The sequence below is a fragment of the Azolla caroliniana genome, unplaced genomic scaffold, assembly GCF_043228905.1.
Source record: "Azolla caroliniana isolate FFs.n. ecotype wild unplaced genomic scaffold, voAzoCaro1.0.p SCAF_2, whole genome shotgun sequence".
In the NCBI taxonomy this organism is placed as follows: Eukaryota; Viridiplantae; Streptophyta; class Polypodiopsida; order Salviniales; family Salviniaceae; genus Azolla; species Azolla caroliniana.
Window position 1 is genome coordinate 27,074,638 of NW_028230437.1, and position 25,050 is coordinate 27,099,687.

The following is a 25,050-nucleotide window of genomic DNA, read 5'->3' on the forward strand; positions in this document are numbered from 1 at the left end:
ACCAGTCTGAGTACAAAATAACCAATTTTTCTATTGAAGGGATGTCTATTGGAAAATGTGGCAATTGATCTGATGAAAGGCTCTCTCTGTTACCTGTTTCAAACATTGTTGTGGACTGATGAATTACTCTATATTGTTGTCATGAAAGCTTTGCCTAGTGTTGATTTGTAAGGTTGCAAATTTGATCATTAAATAACAAACAATTGCATTTGAACAATCAATTGTTATCACAGTGCTCACAATTTTGAGTGTAATTGGGTGGTAAGCTTTTCTCCCTTTCTTGATGGTATTTAACTTTTATAGAAGTTTCCCTTAACCTTTAGCATCAAATTTGTTGAAAGTATTTAATAAATGGCCTTGTCATGGACAAGTGATCTGAGCTTATTGATGTCATATGACCAAGATGTGTAATCCAATTCTGTATAGTGTCTATTATATATCTGCACATTTCATAATAGCAATAAAGAAATTTCCCCATATAATAATTTGTCATGCAGGGCATCTTAATTTACGAAAACCTTAATTATTTTTACAAAAACCTTGCTTGTTTTATGTGCAGTCTCAAAAACAAGTTTTACAATATCTTTTCACACCAGGGTTTTGAAGCATACATTGGCTCTTCTTGGAGAGTGTTGTATGTAATGAAGACTTGCATTAATTTGGTTTGTACCATTTGAACAATGCCAAACTCTTTCAATGCATGAATATTCTTATCGATGTTTTCATCCTTAAGAACAACATTCGACTTTGTGTAATGATATGACACAAATATGGCACAACTTGTACAATATATGGAGGACTTGAGAATGAGGCATTAGGACAAAGCAAGTTTGGGTATGTGAGGATGTTTTTAGTGTCCAGAACAGCCCAAAGTGGCAATCCTTAGTTTAGACATTGATGAGGAAGCACGGTGCTAATGTGAGATAAGTTGCCAAATAAAATGCTTAAGAGTGTGTTTGGCCATGTCTTGTGTAGTATGCCTTGTATCCTCTATTTACAACAATGGGTTTGTATCCAATTGCATTTCTCAATGTGGGCAACACATACCACCAACATACAACACCTAGAATTGCAATGATATAGCCGGTGACTAGGCCACTAAGGCCCAACACAATCCCTATGACCTCAAGAGTCTTGCCCACTTTCTCTTTCCATTTTTCATTCTCATCAGATGCAATGGTAGCATTTGGGGACTGCAAATTGAGACTTGAACTGGATTTATTGTCCTTGTTGACATCTTGAAATGGAAGTGACTTAGAACTCATGATCATGTTATAATCCTTCTTTGAAGAAGAAGAAGAAGAAGAAGGGATATATGCACTCTTAGAATTCCTCGAATCTTTAGATGGGGCAGAACACTTGATTTTGCAACCCCTAGTCTTTGTCTTCGAATTGTTATCATTCTTGGGTGTTGTTGCTGTTGCTGCTTCTTCTTCTTCTGTTTCAATGGATTTGTATTTTGTTTGGTTTTGGGTTTCTACTTTTGGTAGACTTTGTATATTAGCAGCATCAGCTGACCTCGAAGACAAGATCACAGGATTGGCTGAAGTGGTGGGAGAGTCAAAACCCTGATCATGACTATTATTGTCACTCGATGGAAGATTTAGAACATGCCTCCTAATTGTTAGGGCCCGAAGAAGCTTAGCCATCACCGTTGACCTAGAAACAGGGGCCTTGTGATTCATAACATTTTTCTTTGGATTAGCATTAGCTTTAGGGTAGGGATTGGGATTAAGATTAGGTTGAAGTTTAGGGTTAGGATTGTGATCGGGATTAGGATTAGGATTAGGATTAAGATTAGAATTGGGATTGGGATTAATGGTCTTCTCTATGAATTGATCGTATAATAGAGCAGTAGACAATGTGTTATTCATGTATTGATAGCCCAACGATTTCTCTCTTCTTAATGCTTCAAGCTCTGCACAAACCAAAGCCCACCTCTCTAGCCCTCTTCCAGAATAGGGGTTACTTGACCTGGGCTTGGTGCCCAACTTGTGTCGTGAGCTAGGCTTGGTTATGGAAGACAAAACATTAGTCTTCTTCCATATCATGGTTAATGAGTTAGGATGAAGGCTAATCAAAAGTCTTCTTACTATTGTAGAAGTCTTGTGTGTGTGTGTGTGTTGATGGGGTCCTAATAAAATTGAGAAAGTGGTTCTTTCATATATGTACATATGTATGTATATGTGCTTGTGTTATTCTAATGCATTGACTTCGTAAAGCATTTTTTTAAAGAAGAAGGCTTGTCGGGCAAGGCATCCAAACCTCTATAGACCTTCTTTCCAAGTTATTCTAAACCACGCGTTCGGTTGATGTTTGATCGAAACCATGGGGTTTGGGTCTTTGGGGTTGATGCTTGATCAAAACCATGGGGCTTGGATCATCTGGCTCTGCAATCAGGAGGAAGTCCACTTTGTGAGAACATGTATACCCACCTCAACTTTGTAATGGCAAGGCATGCCACATTTTATTAGATTATTAATCATATCAACTTGTATGCATGCCTCGTTTTACAAAACATGTTTCGTTTTATTAATTAATATCCACATTAAACTACAATTGTTCCAAACATATTTGTTCATGACTCCTATACGTAAAAGACCACCGTAATAAAATTATAATTAAGTAAAGTCTCACTACACCTCCGCTATTCATTCAAGTAGAAGAAACCAAATCATAGTATATTATGAAAAAAATAATGGCCAAACCAAAACAATTCAAAAGAAAAATTGGACAAATAATATGTTATAGCCATTATTAGGTTTCATATTGTTACGGGCATGACCATATAATATCCCGTGGTAAGAATTTACCATAGTATTTTATACACGTGGATAAGTGTGAGGGTTAAACGAAAGTGTAAAGAAGGGGAGGATTACTTTTAATCCTCGGGATTTAGACAACCCATTAAGCCAAGTGTGAACTTGCTTGGGGGCCTTGGGTATCGCTATAAATATGAGGCCTAACTACCCTCATTTCATCATATCTTGACTACGTCGAGACTCTGTTTCGTGGTGGGTCAACTCTTGTAGCGAGTGTGCCAACGTTAGGTATGACTCGACGCCACGACGGTGGTATGGGACACCGATCGAGGCTCGAGTCCGTCTCGATCCCTTCGCTCGGGGGTGGTCGGGTGGATCAACACCCTTCCTTCTCTCTCTCCTTTCTATCTATCTATCTTTTATCCTTATCATATGCTTACTTCAGATCATAACTCTAACACATATAATGCACAATGCACACACTTAGAAGCAAATTGAAATCATGTTCATTTTCCCAACACAAACATTAGACAAATCCATATGGAAACAAGAAATGTGTGCGAGTCCCCTTTGTCAACCACTCTCAAGCAAGTCATATATGTTGCTTGAGCAATTACATGGTTGAATAGGGGCATTCGAAAACATAACAAAATCTTGGTGCATTTGGGGAAATAAAGAAAAAATTCCAAGAGTATTCTAAATATTTCCACAATATCAAAGTGGTATATTTAGGATATCTAATGATAGTTAAGCTTGATTATTGGACCTTTTGGCCATGAAAACGGAATGTCTCAAGTCCCTTGGCATAAAGTTGAACATTCCCAAGTCTTGTGATGATCCTAACATACGTGGATTAATCCTTTTTTATTATGGGAATACTTGTCTCCAAGATACTTGCCTTGTACTTCAAGTTGCAACCTACATGCTTAATTACTTATGAGCACTTGAATATATCAAAGCCATCCATATTGTTAATGAAATTATTCTTTCTTATTTTTGGTCATCGAATGCTTAACCTCGGAAAAGAACATACCTTAATTACCAAAAGGAAAATTAAGAAAACCATCTCAAATGATGGCATTGGTGCGTTTGGCTACGTCGAAGTCTTAAGGGATTTAACCAAGTAATTTGCAAGGTATTCTCTCTCATCATAAAAGGCATTGTATTCAAAACCAGACAGAGGTTTTAGAAACAAATAATCCTTTGTATATTTGTTTGTTTGTGTGCATACAAATTTCATATAGAATGAGATTAAAAAAACGTTCACCCCGAGGGATAGCCAAATTAAACAGAGTAATGTTCATGATCCAAAAATATTGATGTTTGAACCCTGAAGTGCCTACAACAATAGTCAAAATTCAACCATGCTTAGTTAAAAAGAGGGCATTGTGTAAGCTTACTTGAATCAGAAGAGATTGTGTTACTTGAGGATATTGTTAAGTAAGGGGATGATTATAGCATTATTATATGGATGGGTTTATGGTTGTGAGTGGTGAGTCGTGAGTCGTGACAGAAGGCATGATGTAAGAAGATGTGGGCCACATTAATGATTGTTGCATAGAGATGGAGTAACGAAATAGAGGGTGTTTACTTGGTACGTGATGATTGTTTACTTGTTTCTTGACATTTAAAACATCGGGTCAAAATACATATTTTTGTCAATGAATACAATATTTCATTCAATTGTAAGTGGAGTTTCAAATTTGATGTGCAACCTACCAATTTTATTTTTAATACATGCCAATTGTAATGCAATAGAGGATTCTAACTTGGCAATTTGTTGACATTCTAGAAATTTTATCAATTGTCCAAAAACACAAACATACAATCAAAACAAATGTGGCAATATAGAAAGATGATGTGTTCCATCCCCCACAAAAATTTAATTACATAGATACATGTGATGTTATGGAAGGATGATATTTCTACACACATATGATATATTCATTAATGAATGTTATGTTATTATTGATGATCCAATTCTTCATACCTTTCCAACCTTTAGAGCGTTTGTTTCTCATAACCTTTTTAAATTTGGTCTCATTTGGTGTATTGATAGCAACAAAAACATCAAAAAGCTTAGATTTTCAAGAGAGAGTTGGCTTTGATCTCTTATTCATCTTAGAAAACCCTCACTCACATACCATGATATGATAGTGACAAAACAAAGATTATCCTCAAAAGTTCCATTATCCATGGAAAAGTCGTCGTAATCCTAAAAGTAGGTAAAAAAGTGTGAAATGTCATGAATCCATTTCCATCGAGTACATTTCTCATAAAGGATTTAATATGAAAGGTGTTTAATGTAAGGATGAGAAATTGTTTCAAAGACAACAATTGTGTAGAGTTTTGGAAACATTGGCATAATTGACATGATTGAGAGCAATCTTTTCATAGATTATGAAACTCTCAAGAATAGTCTTTGCTTTGCCATGATCATTAATTGCATGTGAGGGTTTTCTAAGAGGAATAAAAGACCAAAAACAACTCTCTCTTGAAAATCCAAATTGTTCATGTTTATAGTCATCAATACATCAAATGAGACCAAATTTAAAGAGGTTATGCAGAACAAACACTTAAGGCTAGGAAAAATATAAAGAATAGGATTGCCAACATAACATTACCAATGAATATTTTATGACGCGTAAAAATACCATCCAACGAAAATATTATTTGGATTTATGTAATTAATACCTTTCTTACAATGGATCACATAATCTTTCAATAATTTACCTTGTTTTCATTGTTGCAAGCTATAATATTATATGGACCTATAAAAATGTCTTAAATTTGTGCATTTGATTTGGACAATCAATAAAATGTTTAGAATGTCAATAAATTGCCATGTAACATAGTATGATTCACATGGTCTAAGAATACACGTCATTTTTTTGGAAAAAAGAAGAAGAATACATGTCAAATGAAAAGATTGGTTGCTCACCACATCCTAAAGTCAATCATGAACTTGGTATTATATTAGCCAAAGATTTTGACCTTCCATAAATTACTCGTTAAAATACTAATGATCTTCTAAAATCTATATATCAACTCTGATTAAAATTAATAAGGAACATTCACAGAATTAATGGTACAATTAATCCCTACCTTCAGTCTTATATTTAACCAATGTTTCAAAGAAGATCATCAAACTCTTTAACATACCCAGGAGGTTATGGTGGATAGGAGTAAATATACACAAAGTGAGAGCTTGAAAGATAAAGTGTGATTATTTGCATAGCAGAACTTTGCCACGACTTTACTCTCAATTGCAATTACTTTATCATCATCTTTATATTAACCATGTCTTTCCTCGTTCACCATGATCTAGTACAGCTTCAATATGCTTAAAACAGCTGTACAAAAATTAAATGAATTAGTTACATTTTTTATTCTTAATACATCACCATATCTGATAATGGGAATAAAGTTAAAAGCAGTTGTCGCTAGCATCATCATCATCATCATCATCATCACCATCATCAAGTTCCAAGCTTGGAGTACCACTTGACCCTGTATCCAGTGCAGCCTACAAGAAACAATAATAATAATGCCGAGTATGATTCAATACACCATCTAAAACAGCTCTCAATAATAACAAAGAAAAAACCAAATAATCTTCACTTGTAATAATTAAACTTTCATCCATGATATCAAGTTAGTCCCTTCATGGAGAGGTGTTATTTTCATTTAAAAACAAGGAATCTTGAGAAACATTTATGGACATTTTGATTTCTGTAAGTACAAAAAAATACAAACATGCATAGTTTAGATTTTACAGCTAACATTTCTATTAGTATCAATTAAAGTAGAACCTTGCACAAGAAAACCATGGCTATCTTATCAAATAATATTAAGATACACAATACAGTTTCCTTTACAATAGAGTCAGCAACGAACTTCAAAATTAGGAACTGCCGACTCTTTATGCTATTTTACATGATATTATTGCTACATTGGAGACATTATTGTTTAATTTATATAAGGCGATAAGTAGACCTATATCATCTCCCACACCATTTTAACGTTTGTGTGTTGAGATTAGATACTTTATCATTTGAAGTTACTCATACCATTGTTTTCTACAATCTTATGACTGTGTACTCCTCATGGTCTTGTGCATCCTTCATGGTACTGGGGAACAAACCCACAAATAAAATCTAAGCCAACCCAATGCCAATAAAGCCAAATCAGGCATACATCCACTGAAATCATATCCATCTCAATTCACTGCCAGATTCAAAACTATTAATCCTTCTAGTTACTTACTGCATGCGTTTTACTTCTTGTTTTGTCTATGTAAAGGTTTTGTCCAACTTTGCATCCTATACTCAGGCACATAAATCTCTCAATTTTTAATTCCTTCACAACCTCAGACACATCCAACCAACTTAGGTGGCATCCACATTTTCTTTTGCTTGTGTGATTCGCTGGTTTTCAAAGCTTTTATCAGAGGTGGTTGATTTCAATTATCGGATGTGAGCATACCTTTATATATGGCTAGGCCTTCCAATGACAACCTTTATCATCATTTTAAATATTGTTGACATTCTTATTTTGTTATCATTTGCCTCATGATTACTGACTCTGCCATCATGCTTTTTTTACATAGTTCAACTTTTGGAAGTTCAAGAAGTGAAGATAATGTTGAGAGCTCTTAACAAATCTATTTTGACACATTGGGACTACCTTAAAACCTCTAGGACAAAGTCAAACTTGATCAGGAGATGACAAGACTGTTCAGAATCTTCGGCAAAAGGTAGTGACAACTTCATAAACCTACTGGAAGGGATATCTATCAAGCAACAAGACGGCCACCCACCAACAATGTTTCCGATTTGTGTAATCCACAAAGAGAACGTAATAATAACAAGTGAACATAGACCTACGAGTCGTGGAAACAATTTGATAATCAGATTCATTGAAACCAAATGTTGTGGTCAGCTGCTTGCTCAAACTTCGAGAAGGAGGATTCAATAACAAGATTCACCTAGGAGAGTGGGAGAAGAAATTTCATATGAAAAGCATTTGGTAAGATAGTAGAAGTGCACAATCATATCCAATCAAAAGACCAACACGAGAATCTACTCAAACCAGGAGAAGAACATATTCGAGGGAGACAACGAGAGGCGCTAAAACAATGACATTCCACAAGTATTTATGACGCTATTGGTTACCTTCTAATCGAGCTCTATGAATTTACAACCTATGTATCCACCATGACAGCTGTTACATGACATATTGGTTAACTAGGTAACTACATACAAAATCAAAACAACCCTGTGCTAAGAGTGGTGCACACGCACGACTCACAAACATGTACACTACAATTAGTATACACATTTTGGCGTAAGATTTTATCCCTAATCTTTCTGAGGACTCAAAAGCTTTCACTTGGACCCTTCACATATCAAGCAAAGCTACCACGTTAATTTACTCTGCCAAAAAAATATGTCAAATGGGCAAATGATTATGACTGTTCCATCGCAATTAGATAAAACGTGATTCAAGTTTATGTCTAAATTCTCTTCAGTGCAGGCAATTGAATATCAGATGTGCATCATATCAAATTATATAAACATCTCTCAAAATACATCTACTGAGGAAAAATTAACTGTTGTTGTCGTGCCATGGAAAAACCCAACTGTTGTTGCCGTGCCATGGAATCTCACTGGGTGAAAATTGATATCCTTAAAAGAAATTCCACTCAAATTATATGACAAGGTTAGACGCGACACAAGCTAACAGCTTTGAACATGTATACAAACAACTGTTAACCCCAGAACTGGGTATACTACAATCCCCGCTTTAAGCAATTTGTGACTGTTTTGTTATAGCTTTTAAACAGTGGTGAGTCTCATCATATAATACTGTAGATTGAGTGAGATGTACCTAGGAATCCCTGAGTTGTTACTCATCTATGTTATTGGGGATACAATTTGCAACTGTGGATAAAAGAGTTGCACAAGCATAGGACTCTTCCACCTAAATACATAACCTGAGAAGAATAAACTGAAAAGACTAGAGAGTTCTGAGCATCACAGAATGGGATCAACAGCATCAAAAGCTGAAAACACTACTTTCTCAATTTGTAACAATTTGACGTAAGAATAATAAATGAAATATGAGCTGCAGTGGTACATATATAGGGCCATTATGTGTCTACACACATTGGGCTTCTTGTTACATGTAATAATATTATTAAAGCCAAGTATATGAGCCATAGGAACCAAGCAGGACATTCAAAACTGCCTAATATTTCTTCAAACGTAGATTAACAGAAATACTTACAATATCTGTTTTGACATTTCCTAAATCAACACTGATACTGCTAGCTCTTTGGGATGCTCTTAAATAGATATCACCCTCTGTTGTTGCTTGGTCATAATCTGTTGTCTCAGAACCCAGCTGATCATTATCATCAATTGAGAGGGATGTGATGTCTACACCCTGCAGAAACTTGATTTCCTGCACCCATAAGGATAGAGTCAAAGAAGTTTTCTATTAAGATTTTTCCAATGCTTTCCGACAATGATAAAAATCTGAGACATACCTCTTCCTGGTAACGACGTTGCAATGATTTCATCTTTCTTTGAACCTCTTCGTGCTTTTTTTGTTCTGCTAAATGAAACCCTTGCAATTGGGCTTCTAACCATTCTAAATTACGAAAACGTTCAACGTACTCTGGGAAAAGTTCTTGTAGTTCCTTCTTCAAAACTTCAAATTCATCCATGTATGCAGGCCTATAGAAGACGAAAGGAAAGTTTAAAAGAGAAATTGTCTGTCTCATCATCTAATAGCAGAATTATAATATACCCCAATCATGACTATATGTATTAACATTAATCTTCTCTCATGGCATCACATCCTCCTTGGTCCAGGTTCCCCACCATCCCGCTCAAGTAGCACACGCACACGCGTTTACAAAAAATCTTAGGTGAACCCTATAAAAGAGCGGCAAGGGAAGATGACAATGGAAGGAGAAAGGCTTTGCAACCATGATGACTGTGGTGATGGACTGCATGTTCCAAGAAAGAGAAACATGACCGGGCTAGATAGAGCCATAGAGATGATCATGCGAAAGACACCTCACGCTACTTGTTTGGTTGGAGGCTTACAAAGCCGAGATGCTTATGAGAGACATACCAGATGAGGCGGTTAAGCAACTTCGCAAGGTCGTAATGCCAAGCCTCCACACGGAGGTGCTCGAATTACAAGCAGAGAGCCACAGTTGGGAGGATTTTGAGAGAGGATTGTTGGAAGCGTATGACTACATTTGACTCAAGTAAAATTCTATTATTCCTCAAGGGGCATTGGTTGGCCATAAAAAGGGCATGCAGCCGCTTCAACAAGTGGCAACAATGGGCTGATGAAGTCTTCTCAAGTGGCCAACTTGCGATAGAAAGAAGGCCTTACCACATGGAGGTCATTGGAATGGCGGAAAGAAGGGGCTGACCAATTGAAAAATGAGAAGGCATGTCTGTTCAGTAATATACATTGGTATGTCACAACAGGGGGGAAAATACAGAGATCGCTCATATTTACATGAGGAGAAAGTTCCTCTTTATAAAGGCCAAGATCTGGCCGTTGGGCTAACTAGCTGTTGGAGCTAACTAGCCGTTGAGCTAGCCGTTATGACTTTTAATCATTCTCAACACTCCCCCTCAAGATGGATGAAAAATATCCACTAAGCCCATCTTGTCACACAATCTAGTAAGACTTACTGCCCAAGTCCCTTTGTAAGACAATCTGCCACTTGATGTTCAGTAGAAACATGATTCAATTTTAATATTCTATTATCAAGCTTCTCCTTGATAAAGAATCTGTCGATTTCGATGTGCTTGGGCCTATCATGCTGTACCGGATTGTTGGCAATGCTGATTGCTGACTTATTGTCACACCACAGTATCATCTGATTTTTTTTATTCATCTTTAGTTCTACTAGGAGAGTTCTCAGCCATAACATCTCCGCAACTCCTACAGCAATAGCTCTATACTCTGCTTTGGCTGTTGACCTTGCTACTACTGACTGTTTCTTACTCTTCCAAGAGACCAGATTGCCCCCAACAAACATGCAGTATCCTGATGTGGATTTCCTATCATCAGCACAACTGGCCCAATCAGAATCACAATAGCCCTCAATGTTTTCTAAAGATCAATCCCTGCCCCGGGGCACCTTTAAGATATCTCAGAATATGGTACACTGCATCCATATGATCTTTCCTCGGATCATGCATGTAGCGACTTACCACACTTACTGCAAATGAAATATCTGGACAGGTATGAGTCAAGTAAATCAGCTGACTTACCAATCCTTGATACCTTTCACGATCAACTTTCTCTACTGCAAGTTCAGTTAGCTTGATCTTTTGGTCGAGTGGTGAAGCTACAGGCCTACAACCCAACATTCCAGTTTCTGTGAGAAGATCTAATACATATTTTCGCTGAGATAGAACAACTCCTGCTCCACAAGCTACCTCAATTCCAAGAAAGTATCGTAGCAATCCTAGATACTTCACATCAAACTCTTTACCCAATTTCACCTTCAATTGTGCAATTTCTCCTTCATCATTACCAGTGATAATTATATCATCCACATACACAGCAAGTAATGTAGTATGCTCCTTGTGTTGTTGAAAAAACATTGTATGGTCTGCATTCGTCTGTTGGTATCCCATAACCTACCATAGCCCTTCTTAACCTGTCAAACCAGGCTCGAGGAGATTGCTTTAGTCCATAAAGCGACTTCCTTACTCTGCAAACCCTACCTACTGTTTGAATTGTACCAAAACCTGGGGACACATCCATGTACACTTCCTCCATCAACTCTCCATGAAGGAATGCATTTCTTACATCTAATTGATGTTATTTCCAATCCTTATTCACTGCTAAGGAAATAAGAGTTCTACCAGTGCTCATCTTCGCCACAGGTGCAAAAGTCTCATCGTTGTCAATACCATATGTCTGACTATATCCTCTAGCCACCAATCATGCCTTGTATCGATCTATTTTTCCCTCTGGGGTCTGTTTTATTGTAAACACCCATTTGCACCCAACCGACTTCTTTCTTGGTGGTAGTGACACAATCTCCCAAGTTTTGTTTTGGTGTATATGGGCATGTGGTTTGATGTTGTATTCCTTGATCTGAGAGGTATGCCCTAAATGTGATGTTAGCATACTCTGTTCCATTATTAGACCTCAACACTTTTACTACTACACCATATTGAGTTTGAACTGCTCTTTGAAAATCTTTAAAACAAGCAAATACTTCATTCCTTTTTCTCACCAAATATAACCAAGTCACACAAGAGAAGCAGTCAATGAAAGAGACAAAATATCGATATCCATTAATAGAATTTGTGGAACATGGTCCCCAGACATCGGAGTGTATTACATCAAATGCATGGGAACTCCTATGACCTGAACTAGCATATGAGCTTTTAATAAGCTTACCAAATTCACATGCATCACAAACAAGTTTTGTTTTATCAGCCTTTTCAAAAAGGTGTGGATACACCCGACTCAAAACGCCATAAGAGGTAGGTCCCATACGTTGGTGGCAAAGTATCAACAAATCCCCATAACTCATTTTAGATCCCCTGACATTTGTTCCCTCTACCATAGATGCTAATGCTGAATCCAGCCCTTCACGATCCAAATACCATACTCCACTATGCCATGTGCCAATCCCAAGTCTCCGACCTATCCCTTTCTCCTAGAATATCACCTTGGGAATATAAAAAGAAACAACACATTTTAGTTGGTGTACGATAGAACTTATGCATAATAGGTTTACTGGGAAAGAAAGAGCATGCAACACATTAGACAATGTCATAGAGTTGGTACATTTTACTTTACCTACACCCACTACATGTGTTGTACCGTCAGCAATTTGATGAGAAACCTCAAATAGCCCAGGCACTGAGGGATGGCGAGCATCCTCCTCAAGATAGGTGGACCGCATTCAGAAAAAGTTGCATGTTGTTGGGATTAAAGGCCCTCTAGATTTCTCTAACTAAACTAGAAAAACGAGTTTATATTATTTAATATTTTCTAATTTTTGTTAAAGTTGTACAGTCTTGTTTTCAAAGTTGTACTACAACTTCTAAAAGAATATTTTGTAGTTTGAATGGGATCCTTGTATAAGATTCCACTCAACATTAAATACGTATTTATGAGGCCATGACTTAGCTGTCTCATCAATATTCAAAGTTCTTCTTCTAACTTGAGCATATTCTATGTATCTTGGATAGAACTTAGTGTGCACTCCTACCTTGTATATTGTTTGATGCGGTAGGCTTTTGTTTTTCAGAACTGCTTCTACTTCTTTAATCCCTCCTATGCATTAAACCCCATAATTGTTTTCAGTTTCTATATATCTGCCTTCAAATATTTCAGAAAACTGCCATTCTATCTTCTACTTCCTTACACATGTAGTGTGATGACCTGGACCACCAAAGGAGGGTGTAAAGAATCTAACTCTAGTAGAGTTGAGTATTCAGAAGCATAGTGTGTTTGTGTGAGAGTGGGTGAATAAGCAAGAGAAGAAATCAGAGAGAATAACCAGAAAATAATAAGAAAATACACAGTAGGTGGATGACAGCTTATGCACTGAAGAGAGCTATATTAATTAACTAGAGATCATCAACTAAACTAAATGGCCAAAGGGGGTTTTATATACAAGTCCTCAAGGGACTGCCCTATTAAATGTGTTGGTGGAATCTAACCAAGATATCCACTTGAGTACAATTTTGTCATAAGAATATATAATATTCTTTGACCACACTAACACTCGACAACTACATGGATTACAATAAAGTGTGCTCTCACACACTCGACAACTACATGGATTACAATAAAGTGTGCTCACACACTTTTTCACACATCGTCCTTTTCTTCATAAGCACATGTTCACACAAGTTGAGCTTGATTCTCAACATGCCCCCTCAAGGTCAATTGTATGTCCTCTTAAGCTTGGTTGTCTTGGTGTAGTTGAAGACCCAACTGCAGTTGGTCGGACTACTAGACCGTGGTTTTCCCATTGTTCCTATGTACTCGATCTTGATCTAGCAATGTCGATCTTGCAATCCAAAATTTCGAGCTTCAAAAATTCCGGGTTTTGGAAAGTCTTCCTCTAACTTGCCGGGTCAAGTCAGATTAGATGTGTCGGCCTTACTCTGCCGATGCCGGTCTCACTCTTCCTCTTGTATCGTGTTGATTCTCCATGTTTTCCTTCGTCTTTGTACTTTTACTCTCCCCCAAGCTTAGCATATCGAGTGGTCTAAGGCCCAGATCCACTGAGAATTGCCGTAGCTTGTCGAGAACTAGCGCCTTAGTGAAAATATCAGCCACTTGCATGTTGGTGCCAACGTATTGGAGGTCAATGTCACCGGCCAATATGTGTTGGATGCTACTGAGATTATCGCAGTGGATCAGTATTGGCTTGTTCACCAATTCGTTGAAGTCTTTCAACAGTCTTTTAAGCCATACAGCTTCGCAAGCAGCTACAGTTGCAGCCCTATACTCCGCCTCAGTGCTCGATAGAGCGACTGTTGGTTGTTTCTTGCTGCTCCAAGAGACTGCTCCACTACCGAGTGAAAACATAAATCCCGAAGTGGATCGCCTATCAGATGCATTGCCTGCCCAATCAGCATCCGTGAAGCCTTCGAGTCGAAATGGTACTCCACGCTTATAGAAGATACCATAATTAGGTGTTCCACTAATATAACTTAACACTCGCATCCGTGAAGCCTTCGAGTCGAAGTGGTGCTCCACGCTTATAGAAGATACCATAATTAAGTGTTCCACTAATATAGAAGTGGTGCTTAGCACAATCCATGTGAATGTCGCGGGGGGTTTCCATGAACTGGCTAAGAACCCCGACCGGATAGCTGAGGTCTGGTCGGGTGATAGTTAGGTAGATAAGACTCCCAATTATTTGGCGATACTGTGTCGGCTCACAGAATTTTCCAGAATCTGCAGTTAGCTTCATATTTCGATCAAGGGGTGTCGAGATGGACTTACACTCGGTCATTCCGAACTTGTAGAGCAAGTTCAACACATAGTGTCGTTGTGAGAGTAGGAACCCATCTAGAGTTTGAATGACCTCGATGCCGAGAAAATAATGTAAGTCATTCAGATCCTTCATCTCAAACTTTTGTAAAAGCAACTTTTTAATCTTTTGTATCTCGGTGAGGATTTCTCCACCGATGACAAGTTCATCGACATACAAGATTAAGAAGATGGGGTTTTTAGGATTGTTCTGAACATACAACGAGTTATCAGATTTTGACATCCGGAAGCCAATGTCATGAAGATATGATGTGATCTTTGAATGTCATGCTCTTGGGGCTTGCTTCAGTCCATAGAGCGGCTTCTTCAATTGGCAAATTGCATGTGGATGTTTGTTTGATTCAAAGCCAGGTGATTGCATCATGTAAACTTCCTCCTCGAGCTCACCTTGGAGGAATGCGTTCTTCACATCCATTTGATGCAAGTGCCATCCTTTCACTGCTGCGAGAGCAATTACTGTCCTCACAGTGGTCATTTTTGCCACTGGGGCAAATGTCTCCTCATAGTCTATGCCAGGGGTTTGAGCATACCCTTTGGCGACTAGCCGAGCCTTGAACCGATTGACCGTGCCATCTATATTATGCTTTAGCTTGAACACCCAGCGGCAACCAATTGGCTTTTTCTTGATTTCAGAGGATGGAACTAAATCCCAAGTATTGTTGTCAAACAACGCGCGCATCTCCTCCCTCATTGCCTCGATCCACCAGGGATCATGGGCAGCATCTTTGTAAGTCTCAGGTTCTTGGTCTGCTGCAACCTTCATCATGAATGCATAATGGTGGGCCATGTACTCATTGTACCCGAACCTAACTATTAGGCTCTTTTGTCGGTTCGATTGACGGAGTTTTCCTTTGGTCATTTCCGGGGCCTTCTTCATTTCATACTTGTTGTGGACTGATTTGGGTGAATGATCTGAGTCTTCACTGGATGTCATGTCCTTGGCCTCTTGCTCAGGCATCTTGCCCTTTTTTTTCTTTCTACGGGTGTAGCACAAAGGTGACAGCACATCAGAGGTTTCTTCATGCTGTGCAAGACTCTGATTGCTGGATGACACCTCAGGTCCAGTCAGCTGGAGTGTGGGCAGACTCTCTGCTGGTTCTCCACCCATAATGGTCGTTAGCATCTCTTCTTCTTCACTCTGAGAATCTGCTCCAGATCTGCTTGTTTCGAGCACGGTGGGGGTCACTGATGTTGGGCCATACCATGATGTCACCTCATCAAATACCACATCTCGGCTTACTCGTGGCTGTCGAGTGATGGGGTTAAAACACTTGTAACCCTTTTGCTCAAGTGAGTAACCAACAAGGATCATCTTTTCTGATTTTGGGTCAAGCTTTCTCCGCTTCTCATCAGGGACATGCACAAATGCAATGCTGCCAAAAACCTTCAAGTGCGCAAGGTCTGGCTTTGTCCCAAAATACTTCTCGTGAGGGATGATGTCATGGACACCCTCAGTTGTGCACCTATTGATGAGATACACAGCCGTAACTGCTGCCTCTGCCCAATAGATCTTGGGCATGTTCTTCTCATGCAGCATGGCGCGGGCCATCTCAAGAATTGTACGATTCTTCCACTCAGCAACACCGTTTTGCTGTGGTGTGTACGGGCAAGAGAATTCCCGTACACACCACAGCAAACGAGGATCATCTTCTCTGATTTTGGGTCAAGCTTTCTCCGCTTCTCATCGGGGACATGCACAAATGCAATGCTGCCAAAAACCTTCAAGTGCGCAAGGTCTGGCTTTGTCCCAAAATACTTCTCGTGAGGGGTGATGTCATGGACACCCTCGGTTGTGCACCTATTGATGAGATACACAGCCGTAACTGCTGCCTCTACCCAATAGATCATGGGCATGTTCTTCTCATGCAGCATGGCGCATGCCATCTCAAGAATTGTACGATTCTTCCGCTCAGCAACACCGTTTTGCTGTGGTGTGTACGGGCAAGAGAATTCCCGGCGAATCCCCTTCTCTTCTAGAAAGGCCTTGAACTCGGTTGAGAAGTATTCTTGGCCACCATCAGACCGTAAGCATCGAATCTTGCGATTCGTCTCATTTTCCACGCAATTCTTTAACTTGAGAAAGTGGGAGAAGACCTCACTTTTCGACTTCATCGGGCATATCCAGGTATGCCGCGAATAGTCGTCAATGAAGGTAACGAAGTACCTACACCCACCGATTGTCGTTTGAGCTGGGCCCCATACATCTGAGTGGATGACGTCCAGCAAGCCTTTACTCACATTTCTTTCGCTTAGGAATGGATGCCTATGTTGCTTGCCTAGTTGGCGCGCCTCACATACATTATCAGGATGTTTTGAAGTAAATTGTGGCAATCCGTGCACAGCCCCTTTTGTTTGCATTGATCGGATTTTACCGAGGTTTACATGGCCAACCCTTTTGTGCCACAACTCAATATCAGACTCCGCCTTGAGTCCCTTTGCATACATTGCTGTGTTCACCTCCGTCGCATCAAGAATAAACATGCGACCTTCTCTTCTTGCATGAGCGATAAGTTGACCTTTATCCTCGATGAAGCAACCTTCCTGGTTGAATCGCACTTGCATTCCTTGTTCGACAATTTGGCCAACCGAGACCAAATTCTTTGTGATTGTCGGGACATGCAATACATCCTTCATGTAGCCCTTGTTGCCGTGATTGTTAAGGGCCACATCTCCAATGTGCTCAATCATGTGTGTGGAGTCATCACCGGTCTCCACCACGCCGGGTCTCTCGGGTTCCCTCAAATTCATGAACCATTCTTGATGACTTGTCATGTGATTTGAGGCACCTGAGTCCACGAACCATACATCATCAGGTTGGGAAACACTTGTTATCATGCTATTCGCCCGGTGTCGCATAACAAACATCGGTGCTTTGTTTTCTAGGTCAGCCATCACAACATAGTGTGTTTGCTGCAGGGGTGAGGCAGCTGAGTCACTCTTCTTCTTCCAACACTCAGCTTCAAAGTGGCCAGGCTTTACACAATACCAGCACTCGGTTTGCTGGTTCTGCCTGGTTGATGCAGGCTGGTGGAAGCTCCCCTTTCTACCGGAATTCCCTCAGCTGTTTCAACCTTCTTGCTGCCTGGAATTAAACTGTTGTGGACCTCATCCACCTCTTCCTCGGCCATTCCTCCCCCAATTTCCACAACCACGACCGTGACCTCAACTGAGATCATCATGTGTATATAGCATCTGCCCATCAGATGCTGTGCTTTTCGACCGTGTATGGTTCTCCTCAACCATTAGCGTGGATTGCAAGTCGAAAAAGCTTGGGAGGTTCTCCCTTGTTGTTATGGCAGTTCGAAATGAACCATATTTTTGTGCAAGGCCGCCATGACAGATATGCACCATCTCGTCATCATCAACTGCGACATTGATGGAGCCAAGTGAATCACATAAGTCTTTGATCTGGAGGGTATAGTCCGTCACGGACATATCCCCCTGTCGAATATTGTTCAACTCCTGCCGGAGTTGAAGTTTTCTCGCTGTGGTTGAAGCTGCGAAAATCTTCTTCAAGTTTTTCCACGCTTCTGTTGGGGCTTTCGCATCTCGAATATAGCTTAACATGTGATCTTGCACACATGTTGCCAAACAATACATTACCCTACTGGTGCTTTGCTGCCATGTGGGGTAGTTGGGACTTGTAGTATCGGGGGCTGTTTCCTAAGCTCCCTCGATATAACTCCAATACCCTTGCCCAACTAAGTACTATTGCATCTTATATTCCCAAGATGCGTAGTTGTGCCTGTCCAACTTCTCTGTTGGAAGTGCGCTACCCATCTGTGCATTCATTTTTCTGATTTAGCTTGATTCGTATGATCCTGTTAAGGTGAAGCCTCTTGTTGTGCAAAACTGCAGCAACGATAGCAGGTTTTAAAACAGCGTCTCTAGCTGCTCACACAGTTTCAATGGTAGAGCTCAGTGAAGGATCTCTAACCCTCACGCTCTGATACCATGTAAAGAATCTAACTCTAGTAGAGTTGAGTATTCAGAAGCGTAGTGTGTTTGTGTGAGAGTGGGTGAATAAGCAAGAGAAGAAATCAGAGAGAATAACCAGAAAATAATAAGAAAATACACAGTACGGGGATGACAGCTTATGCACTGAAGAGAGCTATATTAATTAACTAGAGATCATCAACTAAACTAAATGGCCAAAGGGGGTTTTATATACAAGTCCTCAAGGGACTGCCCTATTAAATGTGTTGGTGGAATCTAACCAAGATATCCACTTGAGTACGATTTTGTCATAAGAATATATAATATTCTTTGACCACACTAACACTCGACAACTACATGGATTACAATAAAGTGTGCTCACACACTTTTTCACACATCGTCCTTTTCTTCATAAGCACATGTTCACACAAGTTGAGCTTGATTCTCAACAGAGGGATTGTGGAGAGTTCCAAGAGGCCTTGCACCAAGGGAATAGGGCCCACTCACCGAAAACAAGACGGCCATTGGAGATGAACTTCGGCCGAGGAGGAATGAAGAGGCTAATGGAGGACGCCAAGAGAAGAAATGACAAGGCCATCCACTACTCGACGATGGCAGGAATTCAAATGGGGAAAGATACACGGGGCAAGGGCAATAAAGAGGTTGAGTTCTGGCCATCTATCCTTGGGAGTCTTACAAAGGGAAATCTTCGAAAGGACGAACCTAAGGAGGTCAAAAGAGGGTCCAAGCAGCGACTAGGTGGAAAGACCTAATGGAAGAGAATACGGGCTTGGTAGAAGCCATCTACCAAAACTATGAGGTTCTGATTGAAGAAAAGAAGGTGAGGAAGGATGAGAGAGGGTAAAGGAGAAAGGTGGACCAACCTTCAAGCTCTACTCCAAGATAGAGAAAAAGGCTGACCTCATGCGAGTGATGAAGGAGAGGATCCTCAACAATTCCATAGAGTCCATAGAGGATCCTCAACAAAGATACGAAATGCGGTGCCACTGGGGCAGCAGTGTTTGACTACAATCTCAAGGAGATGGAGAGAGTCATTGCAATGAACCTTGACGAGAATAAGGTGATTCCGGTCAACTCGGTTCTTGTTGCTCAAATGAGGGGAAAAGACAAGAAAGGGACGATCTTGAAGAGGAGGATGCAAACAACTGTGTGGAAAGCTTCGACAACAAAAGGCGCAACAATCGTTGCTCATCAGCTCCCTACAGAAACCCAAGAGTCCTTTCTCCTAGTTTGCTCCTATTTCCTAGCAACTATTTCTTCGTAATCACCCTTGTATTCGCCATTTTACACTCATTGTGAACCCTGTTTTGAAAAGGGGGATATTTTGTAAACAAATTAGTGGGTGTTGTTTTGATCCAAGAGTTTGGGTGAAAGACAATGAGGGAGGTCGGTTCCCAACATTGACAACTAAGGTTTCCTTGAACCACAATTCCTCAAACCGTGATTCCTCAAACCAATAATTTTCTTGAAAGAGGATAATTCTCAAAAAGGAAAGGGGGATTAGACGAGGACTATCCATGGAGGGTTTCTAAGTTCTCTCTCATTGCATCACATCCACGGTAGATATTATTGTTACATTAAGAGTAATTGCAGAAGAAAGTCAACTACAAGGAAAGACACTCTATTATTGCTTTGTTTGCCAACTAAAAACTGAGAATGGTTTCTCAAAATACTTTTTAAGTAATATGGGGGTTAAGCAAGATGTCCATTATCACCTACACTCTTTGGTTTAGGCATAGATAAATTGGAAGAAGTGGTGAATAGGGTTGCAAGAGAAGAAGGATTAGATGCCTCAAAACTTATGCAACAAGTTATCTTATTGTTTTTATATGTGGATGGTGTAACTATCTTTTCATACAATGTTGATGGTATGCAACGTTTACTTGAAGCATTTGAAACATTTTGCCAAAGTAGCGGACTGATTGTAAATGTGAAAAAAACAAAAATGATGGCAATGTGAACCATCCAGCCTCCCCAATACCCTATGCTTACATATAAGGGAGAACATGTACAATTTGTACAAAGCTTTAAGTATTTTGGTATCGATGTACCTGCCACAAATAAATGGAGCGTATGCTTTGAGTCTAGATTTCAAGCTGATTGGAAATGTTATTATATGTTGGAAAATAAATGCAACCAAAGTGATACTCGTGGATGGGAAGTAAAACTAATGTTATTTACTGCCATGGTAGCACATGTTTTGCTTTATGGAGTAGGAGTGTGGGGAGGCAATATCTCTCTTAATGCATGGAATGAGATTGAGAAGATTCAAAAGATGTTTTTAAGGAGACAATTGGGAGTTAAATCCACCACCTCCTATCAAGTTATGCTCTTGGAAACAGGTGTTCAACCTATAGAGATATTGGCGCTACATATACAAATACTTACAAAAGTCAAGAATATGCCAAATATAGATTACCACATCTTGCTTGGAATGTTGGATGTAAACTACAAAAGAATCACAAGAGCAAAATTCTCTCGTCCGGTTGGGTAGTTGACACAAAAAAATGGTTCAAACGATGGGATGTGGAAGATCTCCTAAAGCTTTCAACTGATGCTATGAAATATGTAGTTACTAACAAAAGGTTAATGGGACCACTGAGGAATAAGTGGAAAGATGATAATAGGACAATTAGAATATTACATTGTCGACATCAATCCTGAATGTTGGATTCTATATAAGGCAAGAAGGCCTATTGATCATATTCAACCTGACCTCATTATTAACATGAGTATGAACTCTCGTAGACCCCTAAAACTCCTTTGCACTTGATCACACAACCTAGGTATTGAAGTTGCATTATGGAATCAAGTTCAGCCAAATATAAAGGTATGCAAGGAAGGGCTAGTAGAGGATGAGTATCACTTGCTTTTTACATGCTCTACATATAGTGCAATCGTGAAAGCTACGATGATATATTAAGAGGTGGTGATGACTTAAGTGTCACACTAAAGAGAAAACCTAGAAGGTTGAGCTCATATGTGTATGCCTTATTCACACATCGAGACTTGGTGCTTCAAAGTATGAATATCCCTTCATAGGAAGGAGACATACATTCCATGGGTCAATATTGGCCTCTTTATGGACACTAAAATGATCTATCCGCCATGGTCCAAGTCCCGATAGAGTAGCACAAGCACGTGCATTTATGCAGCACAAATTGACAATGCAATACCTATGACTTGGAAGACTTCGAGATGATGCACCCAATATTTTTAGAGAAATTAGGAACATATAGGAGCTCAGCTAACTCAAGACCATAAAACACAAGTTATAGATACATCAATTAAGGCAGGGTTTGGATAATACCTAGTTATCTACAATAAGATGAATTCATAACCAATTAATTGCACAACAGAAGCTGTAATGATCGAGATCATGGACACTCTGGTCACTAATATTTCAATGTCCTGATCTGGTTATTGAAGAACTGCCATCTTTTTACTCTTCTACGAATTTTAATCTCAGCCAGCATTTTTTGGATCATTGCTTGCACAAGCATGATCATCCAGCATAGGGTAACTTCTTCAACATCAAACAATGGTTCCACTCATCAGTCTTTGGAATTGTATCGTCATCCTCCAATCAAGACAATTTAGGAGGCAATAATCGATATGCAGTTTGTTCCCACCTAAGCTACTTTTGGATGTAATCCCACATTCTGACTTCCCATATTGGTTATCACAATTTGTCTAATAGGTCGATTTTGGCCTCTGGTAAACATTAATATACGTTTCTTTCTTTCTCTCTTTCGATGAAGAATATTGAATGCATGACCTTCAGGTCTCAGCCAGACATCCATACTAACTGAACAACACATCTCTAGTCACCATCAGTCTCTGTTTAGGGTTATACCAGTGGTAAGACATGAATTTTTCCAGTGTACCTGAGTTCAAATGTTGCTAACAAAAACACGTTGCTAGATACAATTGCTGAATGTAGGATTGAATGAATATCTTTCTAGACTATGCCCAACAAACTTACTAACTGAGCTATATCCATTGGATCATTTATATGGTCCAAACGTCATCACCTCTCTCTCTTTTCTTTTCATAACCATCTCTCCCTATAACCAGTGCACAAGGTAATGCAATATGAAGAGCAACAGTTCTTAGGACTGTTCTCACTAGAACTCGAGAGACATAGAGAGAAATTGTTAGAGAGCAACAATTCATCAACAAAGCACTATCCCACCTTTCTTTCTCATCATCACTCCTAATGCTACAAGTCAATCAAGGACTATACAAGTAGGGTCTCAACCACAACACTCAAAAGGGTATACTTCTGTCATAGCTCCCACCAGTCTATGCTAATTAGGAGAATTACAACGATTGTTGTATTCTTCCAACCACCATAAAAATTCGACTCCCAGATAAAGCATGCTTCTACAAACTACCTTTATCCAATTGCCATAAAAGCTTGAATTCCGACATAATATTTTTGCATTCTGTTGGACTAGATAATGTATTCAGGATATAATTAAACTTAACTCTTTGACAGTGCAAGCACAATTGACATCTAGCTTTTGAGGTCAATAACACATAGGTACATGTGACTGAAGAACTTTCTACCACATATATCCACTAACATCAATATATCAATACACATATCCATGTATTCATTGGTTATTATGTTCAATCTACGAGATAAATGTGAGAAATCATTGAGACAGCACATTATTCACACATCAAGATTTCATCTACAGTAAGATTATGTTCAAACCTCAAGTTCATGAGGGTGGCCAATCTCTCTTTACTTCTCTCTAACTCTGATTTGCGTTTATCAAGAGCATAATGCAGACTCTTCTCTTCAGCTTGAGACTTCGTAAGTTCTTTTTCTATAGCCAAAATATTTTCATGCATCAAAACTATGCCATTTTTCAAGAACACCTCCACTTCATCAACATCTATATGCATGCTTGTCATGGTGAACCCTCCATCCTAAACAATGTAATGTGATTCCACAATCAATCTACAATCGAGTTCTAAGAAATAATTTGAAATTTTCATCAGAGTTTTATAGATTACCAAAAAGTCTCAGAAAAAATATTCATTGGCACGATAGTAACCATGTTCCCAAGTAAAGAATAACCTAGAACATAAGATTACTAAAATACATGTCGCTTCTGGGAAGCTTTTTCGTAAGTTTCTTTAAGTACCATGGAAGCTTACATACCATGGTTCGTATAGGACCATTACATGCTTATCTAGTAGCAATATTTTATTTTTCAAGCTTCTACACCCAATTTCTAAGATCTCCCTTCCATTTTGTCGAGCTTTTGCTTAAAGAATTTTAAATTTGCAAGTAGCTTGGAATTATAATTTGAGGCATGGCAACTTGATCAAGTGCCAGCCGGATTGGATAGATGGTAATAAGGTGGAAATTTCCTGAATGGGTGAAATATGATGAAGCTTTTCGTAACATGTATGATACGAAAAATGGCATTTGTTGATAAAATAAAAATATGACGAATGTACCTTAATGGCTCGTTCCTCCACTAGCATGTCACAGAGAATGGAACCACTTTTGATCACATCCGACGCAAGCATTCTCGCTGTCATATCTGTAAAATCACAACAATCTACCCAAGAAAACCGCAATAAGGAATAAGAGCTCCAGTGTTACTTTACATGTGCCTGGAAACGAAAGGAGGAATTCAAGGAACTTATGATTGTATATCTAGCCACTGCAAACCCTAAACGGCGAAGGAGATGAACACAGAGCCATAAGATTGAGTCACTGGAACGAATTGAGGACATGGTTGCTTGAATAGCACGATATGATCTAGAGGGGGAGGGAGGGTTGAATTAATTGACAATATAACTGTTCAAATAGCACATATAACTAATTGCATTTTTGGACATTTGGGGAAGCAATTGAAAGTTGAAACTAATGGACTCGCTTGGAGAGATAAAGCAAAACTTTCATTGAGTTTTTTCTCATGAACAAGAATGAGCAAAGCACACATAAAAATGATCCAAGTATTCTTCTTTGGATCGAAGCGGAATATTTGTAGGTAGTGGAATGAATGGAAAGTAAAGTCGAATGTAGCCATCGTGCTAGAGACACAAATCTTCGTAGCCTTACAACTTATGGAGACACAAATCCCTATTGCAAATCGCACTCAACAGTACACCTTGGGGCTCTAAGAGGAATATTTGTAGGTAGTGGAATGAATGGAAAGTAAAGTCGAATTTAGTCCAATGTAACACATCGTATCAAAGTGTGTTACTTTGACCCTCAAACTAGTTTGAGGCGAAA

General features: G+C 39.2%; 2 protein-coding genes across 2 annotated transcripts; both read right to left on the bottom strand.

Moving 5' to 3' along the window:
* Positions 1-598: 598 nt before the first annotated feature.
* LOC147867946 (uncharacterized) lies at positions 599-2,151 on the bottom strand. The gene has a single exon (XM_087315860.1). It carries the CDS (start codon positions 2,049-2,051, stop codon positions 945-947), a length of 1,107 nt encoding a protein of 368 aa, XP_087171986.1. The 5' UTR covers positions 2,052-2,151; the 3' UTR covers positions 599-944.
* Positions 2,152-5,848: 3,697 nt separating this feature from the next.
* On the bottom strand, positions 5,849-24,606 carry LOC147867947 (uncharacterized). Its single transcript, XM_087315861.1, has 5 exons — positions 24,267-24,606; positions 23,512-23,729; positions 9,313-9,502; positions 9,051-9,227; positions 5,849-6,288 (listed from the first exon to the last, which is right to left on the bottom strand). Exons 1-5 carry the CDS (start codon positions 24,348-24,350, stop codon positions 6,190-6,192), a joined length of 768 nt encoding a protein of 255 aa, XP_087171987.1. The 5' UTR covers positions 24,351-24,606; the 3' UTR covers positions 5,849-6,189.
* Between the last annotated feature and the right edge of the window lie 444 nt (positions 24,607-25,050).

Bases quoted from the DNA above. Each gene is read 5' to 3' on its own strand.
- LOC147867947 (XM_087315861.1), bottom strand. From the start codon at position 24,350: ATGACAGCGAGAATGCTTGCGTCGGATGTGATCAAAAGTGGTTCCATT. The intron at 9,503-23,511 runs GTTTGAACATAA...CGTCTTCTATAG, and splicing joins GCCACCCTCATGAACTTGAG to GCCTGCATACATGGATGAAT. The intron at 6,289-9,050 runs GTAAGTATTTCT...TGTTTCTTGTAG, and splicing joins GAAATGTCAAAACAGATATT to GCTGCACTGGATACAGGGTC.
- LOC147867946 (XM_087315860.1), bottom strand. From the start codon at position 2,051: ATGATATGGAAGAAGACTAATGTTTTGTCTTCCATAACCAAGCCTAGC.